This window comes from Echinops telfairi, unplaced genomic scaffold (genome assembly GCF_000313985.2).
Source record: "Echinops telfairi isolate 266 unplaced genomic scaffold, ASM31398v2 ScPeMD7_2;HRSCAF=8, whole genome shotgun sequence".
Taxonomy (NCBI): Eukaryota; Metazoa; Chordata; class Mammalia; order Afrosoricida; family Tenrecidae; genus Echinops; species Echinops telfairi.
The window spans coordinates 62,165,319-62,183,120 of NW_022103898.1; the positions used below are offsets into that span (position 1 = coordinate 62,165,319).

At 36.2% G+C, this 17,802-nt stretch overlaps 1 protein-coding gene across 4 annotated transcripts in view; it reads right to left on the minus strand.

Annotated features, from left to right (window-relative positions):
• The window catches only part of CNOT2 (CCR4-NOT transcription complex subunit 2), a 154,815-nt gene that overhangs the window by 68,874 nt on the left and 68,139 nt on the right, over positions 1 to 17,802 (minus strand). The window contains exon 3 of one of the 4 annotated variants that reach the window (XM_045289821.1): positions 5,331 to 5,388. The exons of the other annotated variants lie outside the window; for them this stretch is intronic. Coding sequence (XP_045145756.1) covers positions 5,331 to 5,351 — 21 coding nt within the window. The 5' untranslated portion in view covers positions 5,352 to 5,388. The remainder of the gene's footprint in view (positions 1 to 5,330; positions 5,389 to 17,802) is intronic. 4 annotated transcript variants of the gene reach the window in all.

Here is a 17,802-nt window from a genome sequence, read left to right on the forward strand (position 1 = left end):
CCTCATCTTTCTTCCGAGGAAGACATTTCTAACTACTGACCTTGCAGTTAGCAGTTCAACGAATAACGTCTAAGCAACCGGGGCTCCTTTCCATCACATTAGGGGTGAGTTACTTAAATGGTTGATCAGTACGGCATAAATGATGTTATAAATATCAAAATAGCCTCTAGCAGAAAAAAGGTTCCCCACCTCCGACTTAAATACTGGGCAAAAAGAAGTCTAGTTTTACAAAACAAACAAAAACAAGCACCTTCGTGTGTGGAAATGTTTAGGAAAACAACAAATGATCTTCATCTACAAAACATATAACTCTGACATCCTCCCAGTTCTAGAATACTGTGATATGGTCTTCCTAAGATGCTAAATGTATCGTATAGTCTATAGGTCTGCTTGGAATGGATCTAAGTAAAATGAAAGTTCACATAGAATGAAGTCTACAATTTCTAATTCATCTGACTGAATACAGGGCGTGGAGATAAATAAAAGCAATTCATTTCATGGTTTTAGAAATGCAAAATGCCCACTAAGGGAAAAAGGCCAGTTGTAATGAATATCAAAAATGCAAGTAAGTAAGTAGAAGGTACAAGAAACACAATTCTGAACTTGTGATTTAGCAGAAAAGTAGAGGGTCTATATATAAATATTTCTATGACCATTATTTTTCAGAGTAGGCAAACGTACTGGCAGAATCCTTTCCAAGGATTACAAAACTTTGTGAGCATCTGGGTTCATAAAATAGGTTGGCCCAAATTATAAGAAAAGATGAAGTAGGCATCCAAGTGAAATGGAGTAGTACACCATATCACTCTTCCTTAATATGAAGACAATTTGCTGAAATCAATGTTTGACGATGGTTTATTTGGATCATAGTCCTAAAAGTCAAATATACTATCCCATAATACATACCAAGATAAGCATATCCCTTAAGGAGTATTACCAAAGATTATATGTTCTATGCAAATCTTTAATTCACCTTATCAGTTAACGTTGATCTAGGAAGAGTACATTGTGCCTATATCAACTTAAAGAAACTGATTTTATGGTTTTCTAAAATCTGTATCAACACCAATATGCCTTTGTAGATCCAGACTTAAACCATAAACATGAGTTTTTTAAAATCATTTTAATGCCTAAACTTTAATCGTTCAAAAAGTACCAATGAATGGGGAAAACCGTGTACAGTGTAATCAATCGCATACCAACTAAAGAAGGGACTGGTGAACTCTAGTAGCAAAAGAACTTTAAAAGAATTGAGACTTCACATAATGGAGTCTTCAATAAGCATTATTTTACTCAACTTTGGATACAAAATTATAAAATACAAAAAAAAAAGGACATATAAAGAGATTTCCAAAAGTACATGGAAAAACTCCAGTATCTTTTAATTGCGTTATTCTGTGAACTTTTTGAAGCTGTTTCATCCATCACTTGGAACATGTTTTAGGTATGCATAAAACAAATGCTCTAAGTGGCATTTTATTGAGGATGAATACTTAAAAACCACTCCTAAGGAAAACAAAAGGTCTAATAAAAATATATGGCAATATGAATACTGAAAAAAAAACTTAAAACATTTTTCAGTGGAAGAAATTGGACCTATGGTTTACTTTGCTGGGGGCTATAGGAGTGCATGTCTACAAAGTCCTTGTGGACTAAATATCTCTAGAATTTAAGAGAAAAAAAAGGAAGATAAACTGTAAAGAATTTTATATTTTGACATCCGAAGTGAGAAATAGTTGGTGTCCAACTTTAATTCTTTGAAGAAATTTTAGCAATCACTGGCCTTGGTAGAGTCTACATTTCCTGGGTATAATTATAAATATCTTGTTATATGCAAAAAGAAGCTATTAAACCACATGAATCTGAATTATATGGAAAAATTCTAGTAGGACTAACAAAACAACAACTTTGAAGACTTCCAGAAAAATAAGAGCCTCAAAGTACAGTAAACACTGTACTATATGTCTTCACAATTATTTTGAAAAATCATGTATTAAGAAAAAAATCTATAAAACATAACTAACAATGCACAAAAATAAAATATAAACTAGATAATTGGGAGGGGACTTCTAAAAATTAAATACTTAATATGTAGCAAACAATGTCACCAAGAGCAAAAAAGAACCTATAGTCTGGGGAAAACTTTGGCAATACATTAACTGACCAATCTATAAATGTCTAAAGTTAATTGAAAATGTAATCCCAGAAATAATGGCATGGTTCAAATACCAAAACAACAAATGCTGGTGAGGCTACTCTAAACTGCTGGTGGAGGTGCATAATAGTACAAACACTAGAGAAAATGTTCTGGTGTTTCCTTAAAATGCAATCTCACCCCTAGGAATATACTCTACAGAAATAAGAGATGTGACATGAATAGACATGTGGACATTCACGTCCACTCAAGGTGACGGAAATAATGTAAATGCCCATAAACAGATAAATGGAAAAATAAGCTGTAGTGCATATATATACACACACACATAGTAGAATACTATGTAACAAATAAATAACAAAAAATCCACAAAATTATCTCACAATTTGGATAAATCTGAGGACATTATGCTTTATGAAATGTTAATCGTAAAAGGAAAATACTATACACCACTATTATAAAAAGCCAACCTGAAAAGACATGGGAAGGAAAATGAAACTACGCCCACAGGTTTGAAAGAAAATGTTTCTCCAAATGTATTTACTTGTATAGCAAGTATATCCCTGAGTGTAGTAGCACATAAAGAACCCTGGTGCTACTGTGGGTTATGCACTGAGTTGCAAACCAAAAGGTCAGCAGGGTGAATGCACAGAGCAGCCCCATGGCAGGGCTGGGAAATGAGGCTGTTTACTTCCCTGCTACTCTAACTCTGTTCTATAGGGTTGCTAGGAGATGGAGTTGACTCAATGGCACTGGGTTTTGTTTTAATATAGTAGAGCATACTGGAGGGAAAGTTAATAAAAACTTCTTTAGCTATAATCAGACACCTAGAAGGAAAGAATTGCTGGGCCTGGAGTCTCAAGATCATAGTTTCAGGGGGCTTTTACATCCTACTTTGTTGAGTTGAAGCTGGAGTTTTAAAAAGCTAGTGAGGGAGTAGGCGCATTAGAACCGATTGTGATTGTGGTCATGATTGTACAATTCTTCTTGATATTATTGAACTATTGAATTGTATGATATGTGAATTTTGTGCCAATAACACTGTAAAAAAAAGCTTGTGACCAGCCCCTGAAGGTGCAACTATAGATCTTCCTGTCTAGAGCAGAGGAGTGAAGAACACTGAAGACATATGGAAAAGACTAGTCCAATGGACTGTACCCACCTAAGCTTCTACAACCCTAACACCAGAAGAACTGGATGGAGCCCAGCTACCATCACTAACCTTGCTGAAAGGAAATCACACTAGAAAATCCTGGATAATGTGGGAGGAAAACACATAACAGAGCCCAGGCTTACTTGTCAGACAGAGACAGGTAGAAATCCCCTGCAAGGTAAAGGAAGATGTTAAATGGTAAGGAAGATGTTAAGTGGTAAGCAAAAAGTAAAAGGCAACTAGAGTAAACAACATAACATATGCAATTTTGCAGTAACAGTAATTTATGAGTCAATACATATGTAAATAAGCATGCTAAATAGTTGAGGGAGATCAAACAAAAACATAGGTATGTTGTCAGTGCTACTATACACTATGTATACATTTTTAAGTGTTGCATGTATACTCATATTTATATAGGGCATATGGGGCACAGTTATGGAAATTATACGTAAGACAACGGTGATGAACTACTTGAAGACTAAGGACCACAGTCTCGGAAGACATCTAAGTGTCAAAGATTTATAAATTATAATGCCAGGGACTCAAGTAGAAAGAAAATGTTTTGAAAAAAAAATGACAACATATGTACAGATGTGTTTGACACATTGGATATATGTATAGATTGTGATAAGAGCTGTAAGAGCCCCCATTAAAATTTTAAAAAATAACTAAAGTTCTACATCCTAGTCCATTGAGAAGCATCTGGAATCTTAAAAGCTTGCAGCGGCCATCTAAGAAGCAACTATTGGTCTCTTCCCACCTAAAGCAATAGAGAACGAAGAAATAGAAGACTCAAGGATGCACTTATTAGTCCAACAGCCTCACAGCTTCCTCTAACCTATGAACAGAAGATCTAGATGTTGCCCAGCTACCATCATCCACATATAACAGAACTATATTTTAAGGTTCCTGTTAGAATGGGTAAAAATGCTGACAGAATTTAAATTAAAACAAACAAACAAACAAGCAAACAAGCAAACAAACCAGACTTACTTCTAACACAAAACTCAAGACATTCCTAAAGGCTGCCTCTCAGCCAAATACTACACAGGTTTACTAAAGAGTAATACCATGAAGAATGTGCTCCTCAGAAAAATCAATTATACAAGACCAAAAGGCTAATGTTTACCCCAAAACAAAGATGAGAAGACAAGGAGGGGCAGAAAAAAAGGGTGAATGGAAAGAACATTGACATAACACTGTGGGACAAAGTGCAAATGCATTCTTGATTAGAAAATAAATTTGCTAGGCAAGCTTTCACCTAAAATAAAATATTTTTTAAAAACAAACATAACATAATTGGAGAGCATAATTTTGGTGCAACAAGACAAGCACACAATTTGGTGAATTAAAGAAATATTTGCAAGAACAATGTTATCAGCTGCTGTCTTCAACACTTCTGTAATTGTTTATGTCAACCTCAAAATCAAGAAACTAGTGGAAATGCTTTAGTTCTCTTGCCTACTCTTCAAAGGGGAAAAACAATGCCTGAAGAAGTATCAGTGTTTTTGTAGCCGTTAAAACATAGCTACCAATAAAATTTTAAAAACAAAAAATATAGCTCCGTAAAATTTCAGGAAAGAGAAGTATTGTGGAGGAAATTTAGAATCACTTTCCTCCTGAGATCAAGTTAGATGTGTCAAAATTGTACTCTCAAGATTTGTGTTATCTTCAACATTGTGTCTCTTTCCTAAAAATGAGTTTTCTGGTCCTGTAATACACTGTGAAGAATATGAAGCTATTAAAAATTTGAAGGACTGTTCTATTAAAATATTAATGTTTTATTCAACTTAAGGTTTTCTCTGATTCATAGCTAATTGATAAGAATTAAAAGTACTTCTGGATGTACTAGATTATTCAATAACCTATTAGATAGTTATGGGATAAATAGTATATAAGAAACATAAAATATTTCTAAACTAACAAAATGGTTCAGTAATGAAATGGCCCAACATCCACCCTCAAAATAATGAGGACAGTATCATTTCTCCCCCCCAGTATTTCCCAACACCTACTTACCTGTGCAACTTCTTTCAACATTTGCTACTCTGGAAATTGGAAAGCTCAGAGCTGGAGGCTGAAGTGAAGAAGGAAAGGTTGGAGGATGAGCCATGGCACCAGCCCCACACTAGGAGCTCCCCTGAGATACTACAGCAGGGTTGACACCATAGCTCTGAAGTTCAAACTCCAGCAAACGATAAGAAAGGAGTCCAACCAGAACATGATAAACGATGGGATTCTTCTGCTCTTTGAAAAATAAGGAAATCATGCTATAAAGATCTGAATGTCCAATTTCAACATGACTCCCTTTTCATCTCTTTATTACCCAGTCCCAGAATCATTTCAGTCCACTCATAGTACTGTATTTTTTTTAAAGGTTAAAAGTCAAGCTTTATGAATTTTCACACATTTCAGAAGAAATGCCAGGATAGTGCTTACCTTGCCATCTTGAAAAGGTCTAAAACAATATTATTTCAAATTCTTTGCCTGGACACTTCTTATATATTTCCTTTGCTGTTTTTAGCACTAAACTAAATCTAAGACTCTATTTCACGGTAATGCCATCAACCTACCAAATTAGTTGAAAGCAAAACTACATGGGAGTACTTAATTTCTTAAAGTGGAAAAGTGAATATATATTATTTGAAAAATAAAAATGACTTCTGGTGTAAGTATGTTCCTGAGGAAGAAATTAATTTCTTAAAACTTGCTCCACTTAGACTAAAACAAGAACTCCAATGATAATAATAATCTGACACTTTAATCAAATTAGCTAAAGAAAAATATAAAGTATCTTAACAAAATAAACATAAGATTTAATAAAATATCATTTACTTTCATAAAAATGTGAATCCTTGTTTGATAATATAAAAATTTATTGATTAATTCAGAGAAAACGGATTTGAATATTTAAATATTAAAGCTACTAAAAATACCTGTTATTTTAAGACAGTTGATATACTGAAGAATATAACCAGATATTATCAAAGGTGACAAATATTTTAAATGATACACACAGAACCCTAAAATATGTGAAGCAGCTAAAAATACAAAAACTACCCCATCGAGTGAACATAGGACCTTGACTGTAATTAACATCTTGTCATATAAATTAATACAATAAATATTCAGTGAACGTGTAATATGAAAACAGCTAGATATTACATTTTATGTTCTCATATACCGATTTGATGCTCAGGATAAAGGAACAACACAAATCAAAGGGAGGAAAGATGAAAACACATTTACAATGGCTTTTCATATTGTGTTTCTGTGGTCTGCAACAAAGCTCCTTAAATTGTGGATGATGGTCTCCTATGGGGTTTCTTAACCAAATGTGGGAGTTGCAGGGCAAATTTCTTGGGTGAAAAGGGGTCCTGAAAAGGGAAAACTTTATGTATTCCTGGTTTAGAAGGCCTTGGAATTTTACCCTTTATTACTTCTACTCTACTATCTTTTTTACATTTTCTTTTTATATTCCAGCCACACTGGCACCATTACCATTTCTTAAACATCACACAAACTCTGGTGTTCAGCCATTTGAACTTCTTGTATTACTTAAGAATGTGGTTCCTACCTCAGGTCATCTCAATGAGAATTTTCCTGTCTATTCTATTTTGAATTGCAATATTCTCTCCCCCAACCCACCCCTTAAAACTCCCTACTCAACTTATTTGCTTTATTTTTCCCCATATCCCATATTGCCAAATAATGCACAAGATATTTTATTTATCTACTATCTACCAATGCTCTAAAACATCAGCTTCATCAGGATGGAAATATATACTGCTCTTGTATCTTTTGGTATCTCATCACTTCTGAATCCAGAGTCTGGTGAAGTGCAAGGCACCATGTTGTGAAGGTTCACAGCATGAATGCATCCCATCATATTTCAGCATGCTGTTATTTGATTATATGATATTAATTGGCCAATGTAATGCTATAGCACATGCAAAAACTTTAACCATAATTACTTTAAAAAATAGAATTATGTCAAAAAACTAATGTTAATTTTATATTTCTGAAATATATGCAACTTTTTATACTGAAAGTGATGATTACTTCCCAAAATACTTAAAGAGAACAACAGAAACCTTCATAAGTTTGAACACCACAAGATGAAAAATACCACATAAGGATTTAGAGATTGGGTATTTTTCCCCTTCATTTATTAGCTTGTTTCTCAAGTTATATTAGTTTTATAATTTCTTCATTTAAAATTTTTGGTTAGAGAACATTTCACTGGAGAGTTTAATATAATGCAACAGTACACTTTTCTCACCTGTCCAAAAACAAAACAAAACAGAAAAAAGGCCAGTGGGTTGCACTGTAGCCCATGAAAATGGTCTCACTTGAAACAAACAGCATATAACTATGCAAATAAGAATATGTACTGAATGTTTACCACATGACAGAGTACTGAAGGGGAAAAACACATTTTCTCACACACACACATCTTTATATATACTACCCTATTTATAACAAAACTTTATAACATGGTTACTCCTCCTATCTTATTATTTGCCAGATGAGGAAACTGAGGAACAGATAAGTCGAGTCTATAAAATGGTTAAGCTAAAGGGGCTTCCCTATCCCAGTCCTGTAACCCTACCATAGAATTACAGGTTGGCTCTCCAGAAAAATGCAAATGGAAATTTAGCCAAAATGGAGATAAGGGGTAAACAAATGCTTGAAAAGTAAACAATAAAACATCTACATTCAGAATTGTGGGATTTTAAGTATTCTTTTCTTATTCCATTCACTGCCAGTATATAAGAACCCTTCCTCTCCCACCCACTCCCCACCAAATTTTCTTTGAAGAATTTTATGACTCCAGAGAAACAAATGTCATACACTATCATAACGGAGTCAATAAATGAGAAGACTAAATAACAAGTTTACTTTTTATGCTATGAAAATTTTTTTTTAAGTTTTGAAGATTTAACAAAAAGTAGACATCCTCCTACATCAATGAGGTTCTATAATAAGTTTTTGGAAATAGTGCCCCACATCAAACTACAGTTTTTAGACAGATCAAGTTGTTTCAAGAAAGGCCTAAAAGATCTCAAAGAAGCGCCAAGAGAAGGAAGGTCATCAAGTTCAAAGAATGAACAAACTGTGGTGGAAGTCTGGAAATGGAGAGACAAAAACAGAAGTTGGGATCTCACATGGTTCAGGATTTTCCATTTAAAACAACACTTTGGATCCAGAAAGTTTTCTGCTTAAGGGATGCCCAAAGCATTATGTGAAGATCTGCTAGATTAAAGAGCTGATCTACCAGTCTTATTAAAACAAAGATCGAATGTAAGGAAGACCATTTTATGAAACAAATCATTATAGGGAATGAGTCTTGGGTTTACCAACACAAACCAGAGAGCAAGGTCTAATCAAAACAGTGACTTCCAGCGGGGCCTATTAGGGCAGGTAAATTCAAAACAGAGTTCTAGTCAGAAAGTTACAGCAATTGTTTTGGATACTCCAAAGGGGGCATCTTGGCAGTTGTTTCTTTTGAGAAAATCTATCTAGGAATTATGAAAACTGAAAACCACATTGATGAGGGACAAAGCCAACAAAGTTATCACAAGGATTTTTTCTCCCCCAATCATGACAATGCACTTGGTCAGTCTTCCAGGAGATAGCAAGAGGTAGCCTATGAGTATTTCTTTCAGACACATTATCCCATCCACCCTTAGAGAACATTACAAGAAACATGAGTGCCACAAGGAGCTGAAATTCATCTGTGTTCCTACCAGGCAGACTAGAAAACATCATCATTCACAAGACACTGGGTACAATAGGGAGTTTGGTAGAAAGAGAGCTAACTTGAACGTCTAGTCAAACTTTCATCAGAAACAATGTTAGAATGCAGACATGTAACATCTTTAGAGCACAAAAATGAAAATCCGTCAACCTTGAATTCTATACCCAGTGAATGTTGTATTTCACAAGTGAAGGTAAAATAAAGACTTTTTCAGGCATACATTGTTAAAAGGATCTACCACCTCAGCACTACATTTTATTAAAATGTTATTTTCAAAAATCTTTCACAAGTATAGGAAAAAAATATACCATATAGAAAGCAGGAAAGGGAGGAAAATGAAAAAAGAGGGAAAGAAGCAAGATGGCGAGAGGCAAGGAAAGACAAATGGGAGAAAAACAAGAGGTGGAAAGAAGGAAAAAGGAATCAACCAAGATTTAAAATTATGGAGGACAATAAAAAGCAGAAATAACATTACCCCAAATGAACAATGAAAATATGTATCAGAAGTGAGGCAGTAAATACACTTCTTATGAAATAAAACTCCAGCTGAGGCTGAAAAAAAGATTACGGTGTACCTTTCTAGGAGTATGGCAGACTCTCAAAATGCTCGATTCTAAACACAACTGAAAAAGCTCTGAATATTTGATTTCATTTAATCAACAAATATTTACTGAGAGGCTACTATAAGCCAGGGTCTATTTGTACCAAACCAACCAACCAAACTCACTGTTCCTGAGTCAATGCTGACACATAGCGATCCCGTGTGGGTTTCTGAGACTAATTATTTACGGGATTAGGAAGTCCAGTCTCTCCTGCAGAGCATGCTGGTGGTTGCAAACTGTCGAACATGCAGATCAACCCAAGTGTGAACACTACACTACCAGGACTCCTTATTCTTTGTACAGAAGTGAAAAATTATTACCGATTTAAACTGAGAGTATCCAGCACTTCAAAACGATGAAAAACGAGAAATTCAGAAAAGATATGTGAGAGGTAGAAAATCTACTAGAGCCCTTTATATAAAACCCACTGCCTTTAAGTTGATTACAGCTTACAGTGACCCTACTGGGATTTCTAAGGCTGTACAGCTTTACAGGAGCAGACAGTAGGTTTGAACTGCTAACCTTGCCATTAAGAGTTCAACTCTTATCAATCAGGCCATCAGGGATCCTTTACTTTTTTTTGGTCTGTTAAAATTTTTTTTTTCTTCCTTCTTTTAAATCATTTTATTAGGAGCTCATACAACTCTTACCACAATCCATACATACATCAATTGTGTAAAGCGCATTTGTACATTCATTGCCCTCATCATTCTCAAAACATTTCCTCTCCACTTAAGCCCCCAGCATTAGGTCCTCATTTTCCCCCTCCCTCCCAGCTCCCACCTCCCTCATGAGCCCTTGATAATTTATAAATTATTATTTTGTCATATCTTGCCCTGTCCGACGTCTCCCTTCACCCACTTTTCTGTTGTCCGTCCCTCAGGGAGGAGGTCACATATAGTTCCTTGTAATCGGTTCCCTCTTTCCAACCCACTCTCCCTCCACCCTCCCAGTATCGCCACTCACACCACTGGTCCTGAAGGGATCATCCGCGCTGGATTCCCTGTATTTCCAGTTCCTATCTATACCAGTGTACATCCTCTGGTCTAGCCAGACTTGCAAGGTCGAATTCAGATCATGATAGTGGGGGTGGGGAGGAAGCATTTAGGAACTACAGGAAAGTTGTATTTTTCATCGTTGCTACATCGCAACCTGACTGGCTCGTCTCCTCCCCGAGACCCCTCTGCAAGGGGATCTCCATTGGCCTACAAATGGGCTTTGGGTCTCCACTGCACACTCCCCCCCTCATTCACGATGGTTAGATTTTTTTTTTCTGATGATGCCTTATACCTGATCCCTTTGATATCTCGTGATCGCATATGCTGGTGTGCTTCTTCCATGTGGGCTTTGTTGCTTCTGAGCTTGATGGCCGCTTGTTTACCTTCAAGTCTTTAAGACCCCAGACGCTTTCTCTTTTGATAGCCGGGCACCATCAGCTTTCTTCACCACATTTGCTTATTCACCTGCTTTGTCTTCAGCGGTTGTGTTGTGAAAGTGAGTATCATAGAATGCCAATTTAATAGAAGAAAGTATTCTTGCATTGAGCGAGTACTTGAGTGAAGGCCCAATGTCCTTTGTTACCTTAATACTAAATCTATAAACATAGGCACATAGATCTATTTCCCCATCCTCATACAGGGATCCTTTTCATAAAGCACTTTCCTGCCCCCCCAAAACCAAAACACAAAACATGAAACTTACTATCTTTACCTGGATCCTGACTTACAGCAACCTTATAGGCAGAGTAAACTGTTTCCAAGGTTCTAATTCTTTATATGAATACTATAATGTCTCATCTTACTCTGGTGGACTAGGTGGTGGTTTGAACTACCAGCCTTATAGTCAGCAGCCCCAAGCTTATCCCACTGTATCACGAGGGCTCCTTTTCATAAAGCTAGTACCCTAAAAAGCTATAACTTAATTGTAATAACCCCTTCATTAAAAGGGCAGCAAAAAATCTTGATGGCTTTCATTCTGATGCTCACCAAAGGGAGAAAATCTTTCTGCAGAGAATCAAGAGCCACAAGTCAGTGCAAGTTCACATTACCTGTGTTGTATAGACACTTTCAAACCATTTTACTTTTAATAAGTCCTAAACTGGTAGTGTCCCCAAGCACCTGTCAAATACCCCAAAAAGCAAATGCAAACCCTCTTGGAAATATCCTTTCACATACTCCTCAAAGAATTCTAAGAAATGTGAATTGACTGCTTACCACACAAAGAAACAAAGAACCCAAGAAAGAAACTGAAAGGTATTAGAATAACTTGTGTTGACTTCCAATTTTTTGGTATTATCTATCATACACAGAACACAGAATGAGTAAAATGATTAATGAAATGAAAAAAGAGAAACAGATGTACTGGAAATCATATCTAAACAAAGGAAAAAGGCTGAAAATGATAAAATATTAGGTTAAGAATTAGACAAGAGGATTATAAAACACAACCTATGGGAAATGAAACAGTACACCATCCACCAGTCAATATCATTTTGTTCAGGTACACGACAAATCATTATGCCTTACTGACCACAAGCTGACCATAATGGGCTTACATGAGAAAAAGCCAAAAGAAAAATAACTAGAAAAACTTCCTGTTAAAGTTTACGTTAAGTGCCATCAAGACAGCTCTGATTCACAGGAATCCAATGGTACAACAGAAGGAAACATTGCCTGGTACTTTCTATGGCTAGAAATTTGAAAAGTTAAAATATTTGCTAACAAAAAAGATATCATGGAGGAGGAAGAAGGAGGAAGAAGAATGAATTAAAATTCAAACTGCACAAAGCACAAGCAAAGAAGCTATTCTCAGAGAAAAATTTAGATCTTTAAATGCTTACAGTAAGAGACGAGAGACTGAAATATTGAGCTAGGAGGCCAAATTACTAGCAAAAGAGCAGAACTTAAATGATATAAAGTGAAATTAATAGATAAAACACAAAGTAAATTTAAGCTAAAACTTGGCTCCTCATAAAATTGATAATTATTTGACAAGATTGAATAAGTAATGGGAAAACACACAGTGTACAACAATAAGAATGTATATAGCATACACCAAGGATAGTATTTTAAATAAGTATTTTATCCTGATAAAGTATAATATAAAATATCTTACATTCCACACCAGACATCATATTTAATGGTGAAAACAATTAACAGGAGAAAAGCTTCCACTGTGAGCTTTTCTATTCAACAATGTTTTAGAAGTACCAGTCAGTTCAGAAAATAAATGCAAGTTATATAAACAGAAGACTCAAAATTTTAACATCCAGTTGGGTATTTATATAAAAGCTAAGCGAATAATCAGAAAATATGAGTTATAGGAAGAAGGTAGCATCGGAATTGGAGGAAGGCTTATTAACAACCTGGGATATACAGATGAATTTATGTGTATTCATATATATGAATATGTTTCTTCAGTAAGAAGCAACCTTGCTTACTGAACATGCTGATGAAGGTCAAGGATTGCAACTTCAGTATGGAATATACCTCAATGTAAACGATTACATCAATGTAAAGAAAGTAAACTCCTCACAGTTCTACCAAAAGGGTAACATCGTGATAAAGTGAAAAAAGACTGAAGTTGTCAAGATTTCATCCTGCTAGAATCCATAATCAATGCTCATGGAAGCAGCAGTCGAGATCAAAAGACAGTGTGTGTTGGGTAAATATGCTGCACATGACCATTTTAAAGGTGCTGCAAAGTTAGGGCTTTGAGGATTAAGGTGCACCTGACCCATGCTATGGAATTTTCCACTGCTTCGTATGCAGGTGAAAGTTGGATATTGATTAAGGAAGACCAATGAAAATGCAATGCATTTGAATTATGCTGCTGGCATAGGATATTGAAAGTACTGTGGATTGCTAAAAGGACCAACCAATTTGTCATGGAAGAAGTACAACTATAATGCTGCTTAAAGATAAGGATGGCAAGACTTCACCTCATGTACTTTGGACATGTTATTAGGAGAGACCAGTCCCTGGAAAAGGACATCATGCTTGGCAAAGCGCAAGGGCAATGAAAATGAGGAAGAGATGAGATGGGTGAAAACAGTGGCTGCCAAGCTTAGGTTCAAATCTAAGAACAATCATAAGGATGGTCCGACCCAAGACTTGGCGGTGTTTCATGCTGCTATACACAGGATTACTAGGAGTCAGAACTGACTCAAATTGCCTACACATGAACTAAGCAAATTACAAGAATAAAAATGGGTGGCAACACTAATAGATAAAATAAAGAAATTAATTTTTAAAAATTAACTGTATTTCAATACATGTCTATCTGTAAAATATAGTCATAAAAATATAACCTATAATAACCAAAAAAACTTATGTACAAATGTGGATGAAGTTTTAGAAATTCATTAGGAAAAAAATAAGATTTTACTGAGAGAAAATATAGAGGATCTTCATATATGGCTTCACGTGTAAAAAGAATTATCATAAAAGTATTCCCTCCCTAAATAGAAAAATAATACAGGAGTCTATTTTAATTTCTTCATTTAATTAGGAAAGATCTCAAATTCCAATTTTTTAAAGTGGGGGAGAGACGAATTAAAAAAACAAAAGCTTATATCAAGTCAATTCTGGCTAGGAGAGTCAAACTGCTCCCTAGAGTTTTCAAGACTGTACTTTAAGGTCAACACTTGTCTGTCAGTTTGTCATGCTGTAGTGGCTTGCATGTCGTGCTGGGAGCTGTCACTGATATGTCAAATACGACCGAGTTAAAAATTAGACATTGAATAAGAAAGACGAAGGAAGAATCACTGCCTGCGAGTTATTGTGCTGGCAAAGAATATTCAAAGTAACATGGGCTAGAAAAATAAACAAATCTACCTTGAAAGAAATACAGTCAGAATGCTCCTTGAGAGCAAGCACAGTGAAACTGTGATGCCCGGGGGGAGTGGGGAATCATGCTTGGTAAAGCGGAAGGGAGCAAAAAGGGAGAAGAAAAAAAAAAAAAGGAAGCAACAATGGTCTCAAATATGAGAATGGTACAGGATCAGTCAGTGTTTCGTTCTGTTGTGCCTGAGGTCGCTTGAGTCAGAACTGACTTGATGGCACCGAACAAAACCGCTCTTTAAGGAAGCAGATAGCCTCATCTGTCCTCCAGTGGAACAGCTGGTGGATATGAATTATTGGCTGACCTTGCAATTAGCAGAGCCAAACACTTAACTCACTACTCCACCAGGACTCCTCCTGACTAATAAGACTAGGGACAGGGAGGATTACTGGCTTTACCAAATTTCAGATCAATACAAACACTGCTAATCAGACTATATATATGGTAAAAAATACTCCGAAAGATATTCTAGAACACCTTGTGAGTTTAATGATTTAAGGTAGCTTAGGTTCAGCCAATTTTTCCCTAAACTTCATAAAGCTCCTTCTCTTGTCTTCACATAAACTTTAAAATGTGGTGGCTTGGTTTTTTGAGATTTCCTGGCTCTGTTCTTCTCTGCTTTTATCTAGATCGGTGGTTCTCAACCTCCCTTATGTGGCGACACTTTCATACAGTTCCTCATGTGGTGGTGACCCCCAACCATAAAATTATTTTCGTTGCTACTTTATAACTCTAATTTTGCTAAATGTTATTAATCGTAATGTAAATATCTGGTATGCAGGATGTATTTTCATTGTTACAAATTGCACATAATTAAAGCATAGTGATTCATCACAAAAACAATATGTAATTATATCTTGTGAAATATTTATTTCTAATGACATAAATGAATTCCCAAAGTTACTTTTTTATTTTTTAAGATGTAATGTACAATCCATACATTCATCCAGTGTGTGAAGCACAACTAAATGAAATTTTGTCTTGAAGCATGGTGTAGCATGGTTAACAGTCTTCACACAGGTACTCGTATGTGGGCATATTTGTGTGTGAGTGGACCCGCCAGGAGACGGATAGAGGAGTGGTGTCTCGGTTCCTAAGACCATGGGAAATAAGTGTTTTCCGATGGTCTTCGGCAACCCCTGTGAAAGGGTCATTTGACACCACCACCCCCGCCTCCAAAGGGATCATGAGCCACAGGTTGAGAACCGCTGACAGATCTTCTCTTTCTTGTCATTGCTGTTTCTATTCTGCTTAGTTTGGGTTTCATTTTTCTTCTCAGTGGGATCCTGAACATGAGCACTGGTGACTCAGTTTTCAGAGTCCACAGAGCTGTAGCTTGCTCCTGTCACTGTAGGCTTTAGCATGGGTCCCTTACACGCATCTCATGGAGTGGGCAAAACCTCTCCCAATTTGAGCTGTGGTTCTTGAACTGGCTCGAGGCAATTTTCCAGTGAATAATATAGCATACTTCTACTTACTCTCAGCACTGAGAAAAGCTATCCATGAGACATTCTCATTCTTCTTTATACTTTGCAGAGAAACTGATAAACAAGCAGGTATTTATGATAGTTCACACCTGCTTATATTGAGGTTTACAAGACCCCTTACCACTAAGTTTTATAACAAAGCTTTTCATGGATTTTGGTTTTGCTATCTTGTTCTAATTTTATGTGGGAATTCAGAAGATAAAAAACTGTCAACAACACTGTTAACATGCCAGAACACACGCATAGCCTAAGACTGCATTTTTAAAAATAACTTTTTCTTCTGTATTTTCTGATTTGGAGAAATATTTGCACTAATTTTGCAAGTGTCTATTTAATAATGAGTACAATGTTCCCGGTCCATTGTGGATGACTAAGACAAATCATTTCAGTGCAAAATATTTTTCTGAAAGATAACACTCAGTATTTCTTATGTGCTTACAGGATAAGGCGGAAATTCCCAAAAAGGGCATCCACAATGAACACACAGGGAGGCCATAAAATATTAAAACTTTTCTAGGTTAACACAGAAACATTTGTTAGACAACATGTGAACCACTATCAGACTTGGAGATAGCTATAGATAGAGCAGAATTGTTCATTTTCCTTTTGTTCGAAGGATACTGTAAAAAATTACTGAGTAAGATGCCATAAACCAGAATGTTTGAGCATCTTAGTGTATAGAAGAATGACGTGAAATAGCAATTGATCTCTCACTACACAAGGGGAAAAGGAAAATCAAACTCCACATCAGCATTAACCAAGGCTGAAGTCAGACAAGTCTCATCCACTAACATTCTTACCAGTTCAGACACCAAAACAGTCTCTCCCACAGCACTCTACTTTTCAGCTGAGTTTGATAATTCATTGCACAGGCCACACAGAATTCACAGAAAACATGGTTGTCGGCTTATTAAAGAAGTTAACAGGTTACATATGCTTATGATACAATTATTCAAATAGGAAAGTCTGGTCTCAGTGGTGCCCACAAGCAGGACTTTCTCTGGAGGTTGGCCTCTCAGTCACACTGCTGATAGATAGGGTCGTGCATTGTTACAAAGTTCTCAATAAATGCTCAAAAGGGTAAACCACTCTACCATAAGCACAGCCCAAAGGCACTCAATTTTAGCTGTGGGTCAGCAAACTTAGCCCTCTTCCCAGTTAAGTACCTGGAGGGAATGAATCCCTCTCCACAAGCTAGCCTCCTATTCAAAAGTATTCAGATTTTACTTGCTCTGTGAGTCGGATGTCTACCGCTCTGTCTCATGCTCTGATTCTGCTTTTGCTGCTCCACTGACGTCACAGCTGTCTGCTAGATCAAGAAAGTTCAATGTGCACGTATCTCAGGGTTCAAAAAACGTGCTCTGCTCTGGCTCAGCTCTTGCTGGTAGTGAGCAGTTACTGCATTTTACACCCAGCAGGATACCAATCACAATTAATTCAGTTAACAATCACTCACAATTGAATCCTACGGGTGCCTTTCCCCACCTTCTCTTACCCAGATCCATCGCAAAGGATCATTTGGTATGAGTAACAAAGATTATGTCTAGAAGAACCACATTAAATAACTCACTGCACTACACTAAGTGAGGCTGGATTTTTAAAAAACAAGTTACCCCATACGCTGCCCTAAAGGACGACAGAAAAAAGTGCCCAAATATAATGCACTAAAAAAAAAAAATCTAACGCTATTACTGCCGCATAGCAAAGGATTCACCTGTAAAGAATTTGGGAATTCATTTAACTTGATGTTCTTAGCTAGCCATAGGAAAAGGAATGTCAAATAAAATGCCCCAATTTTT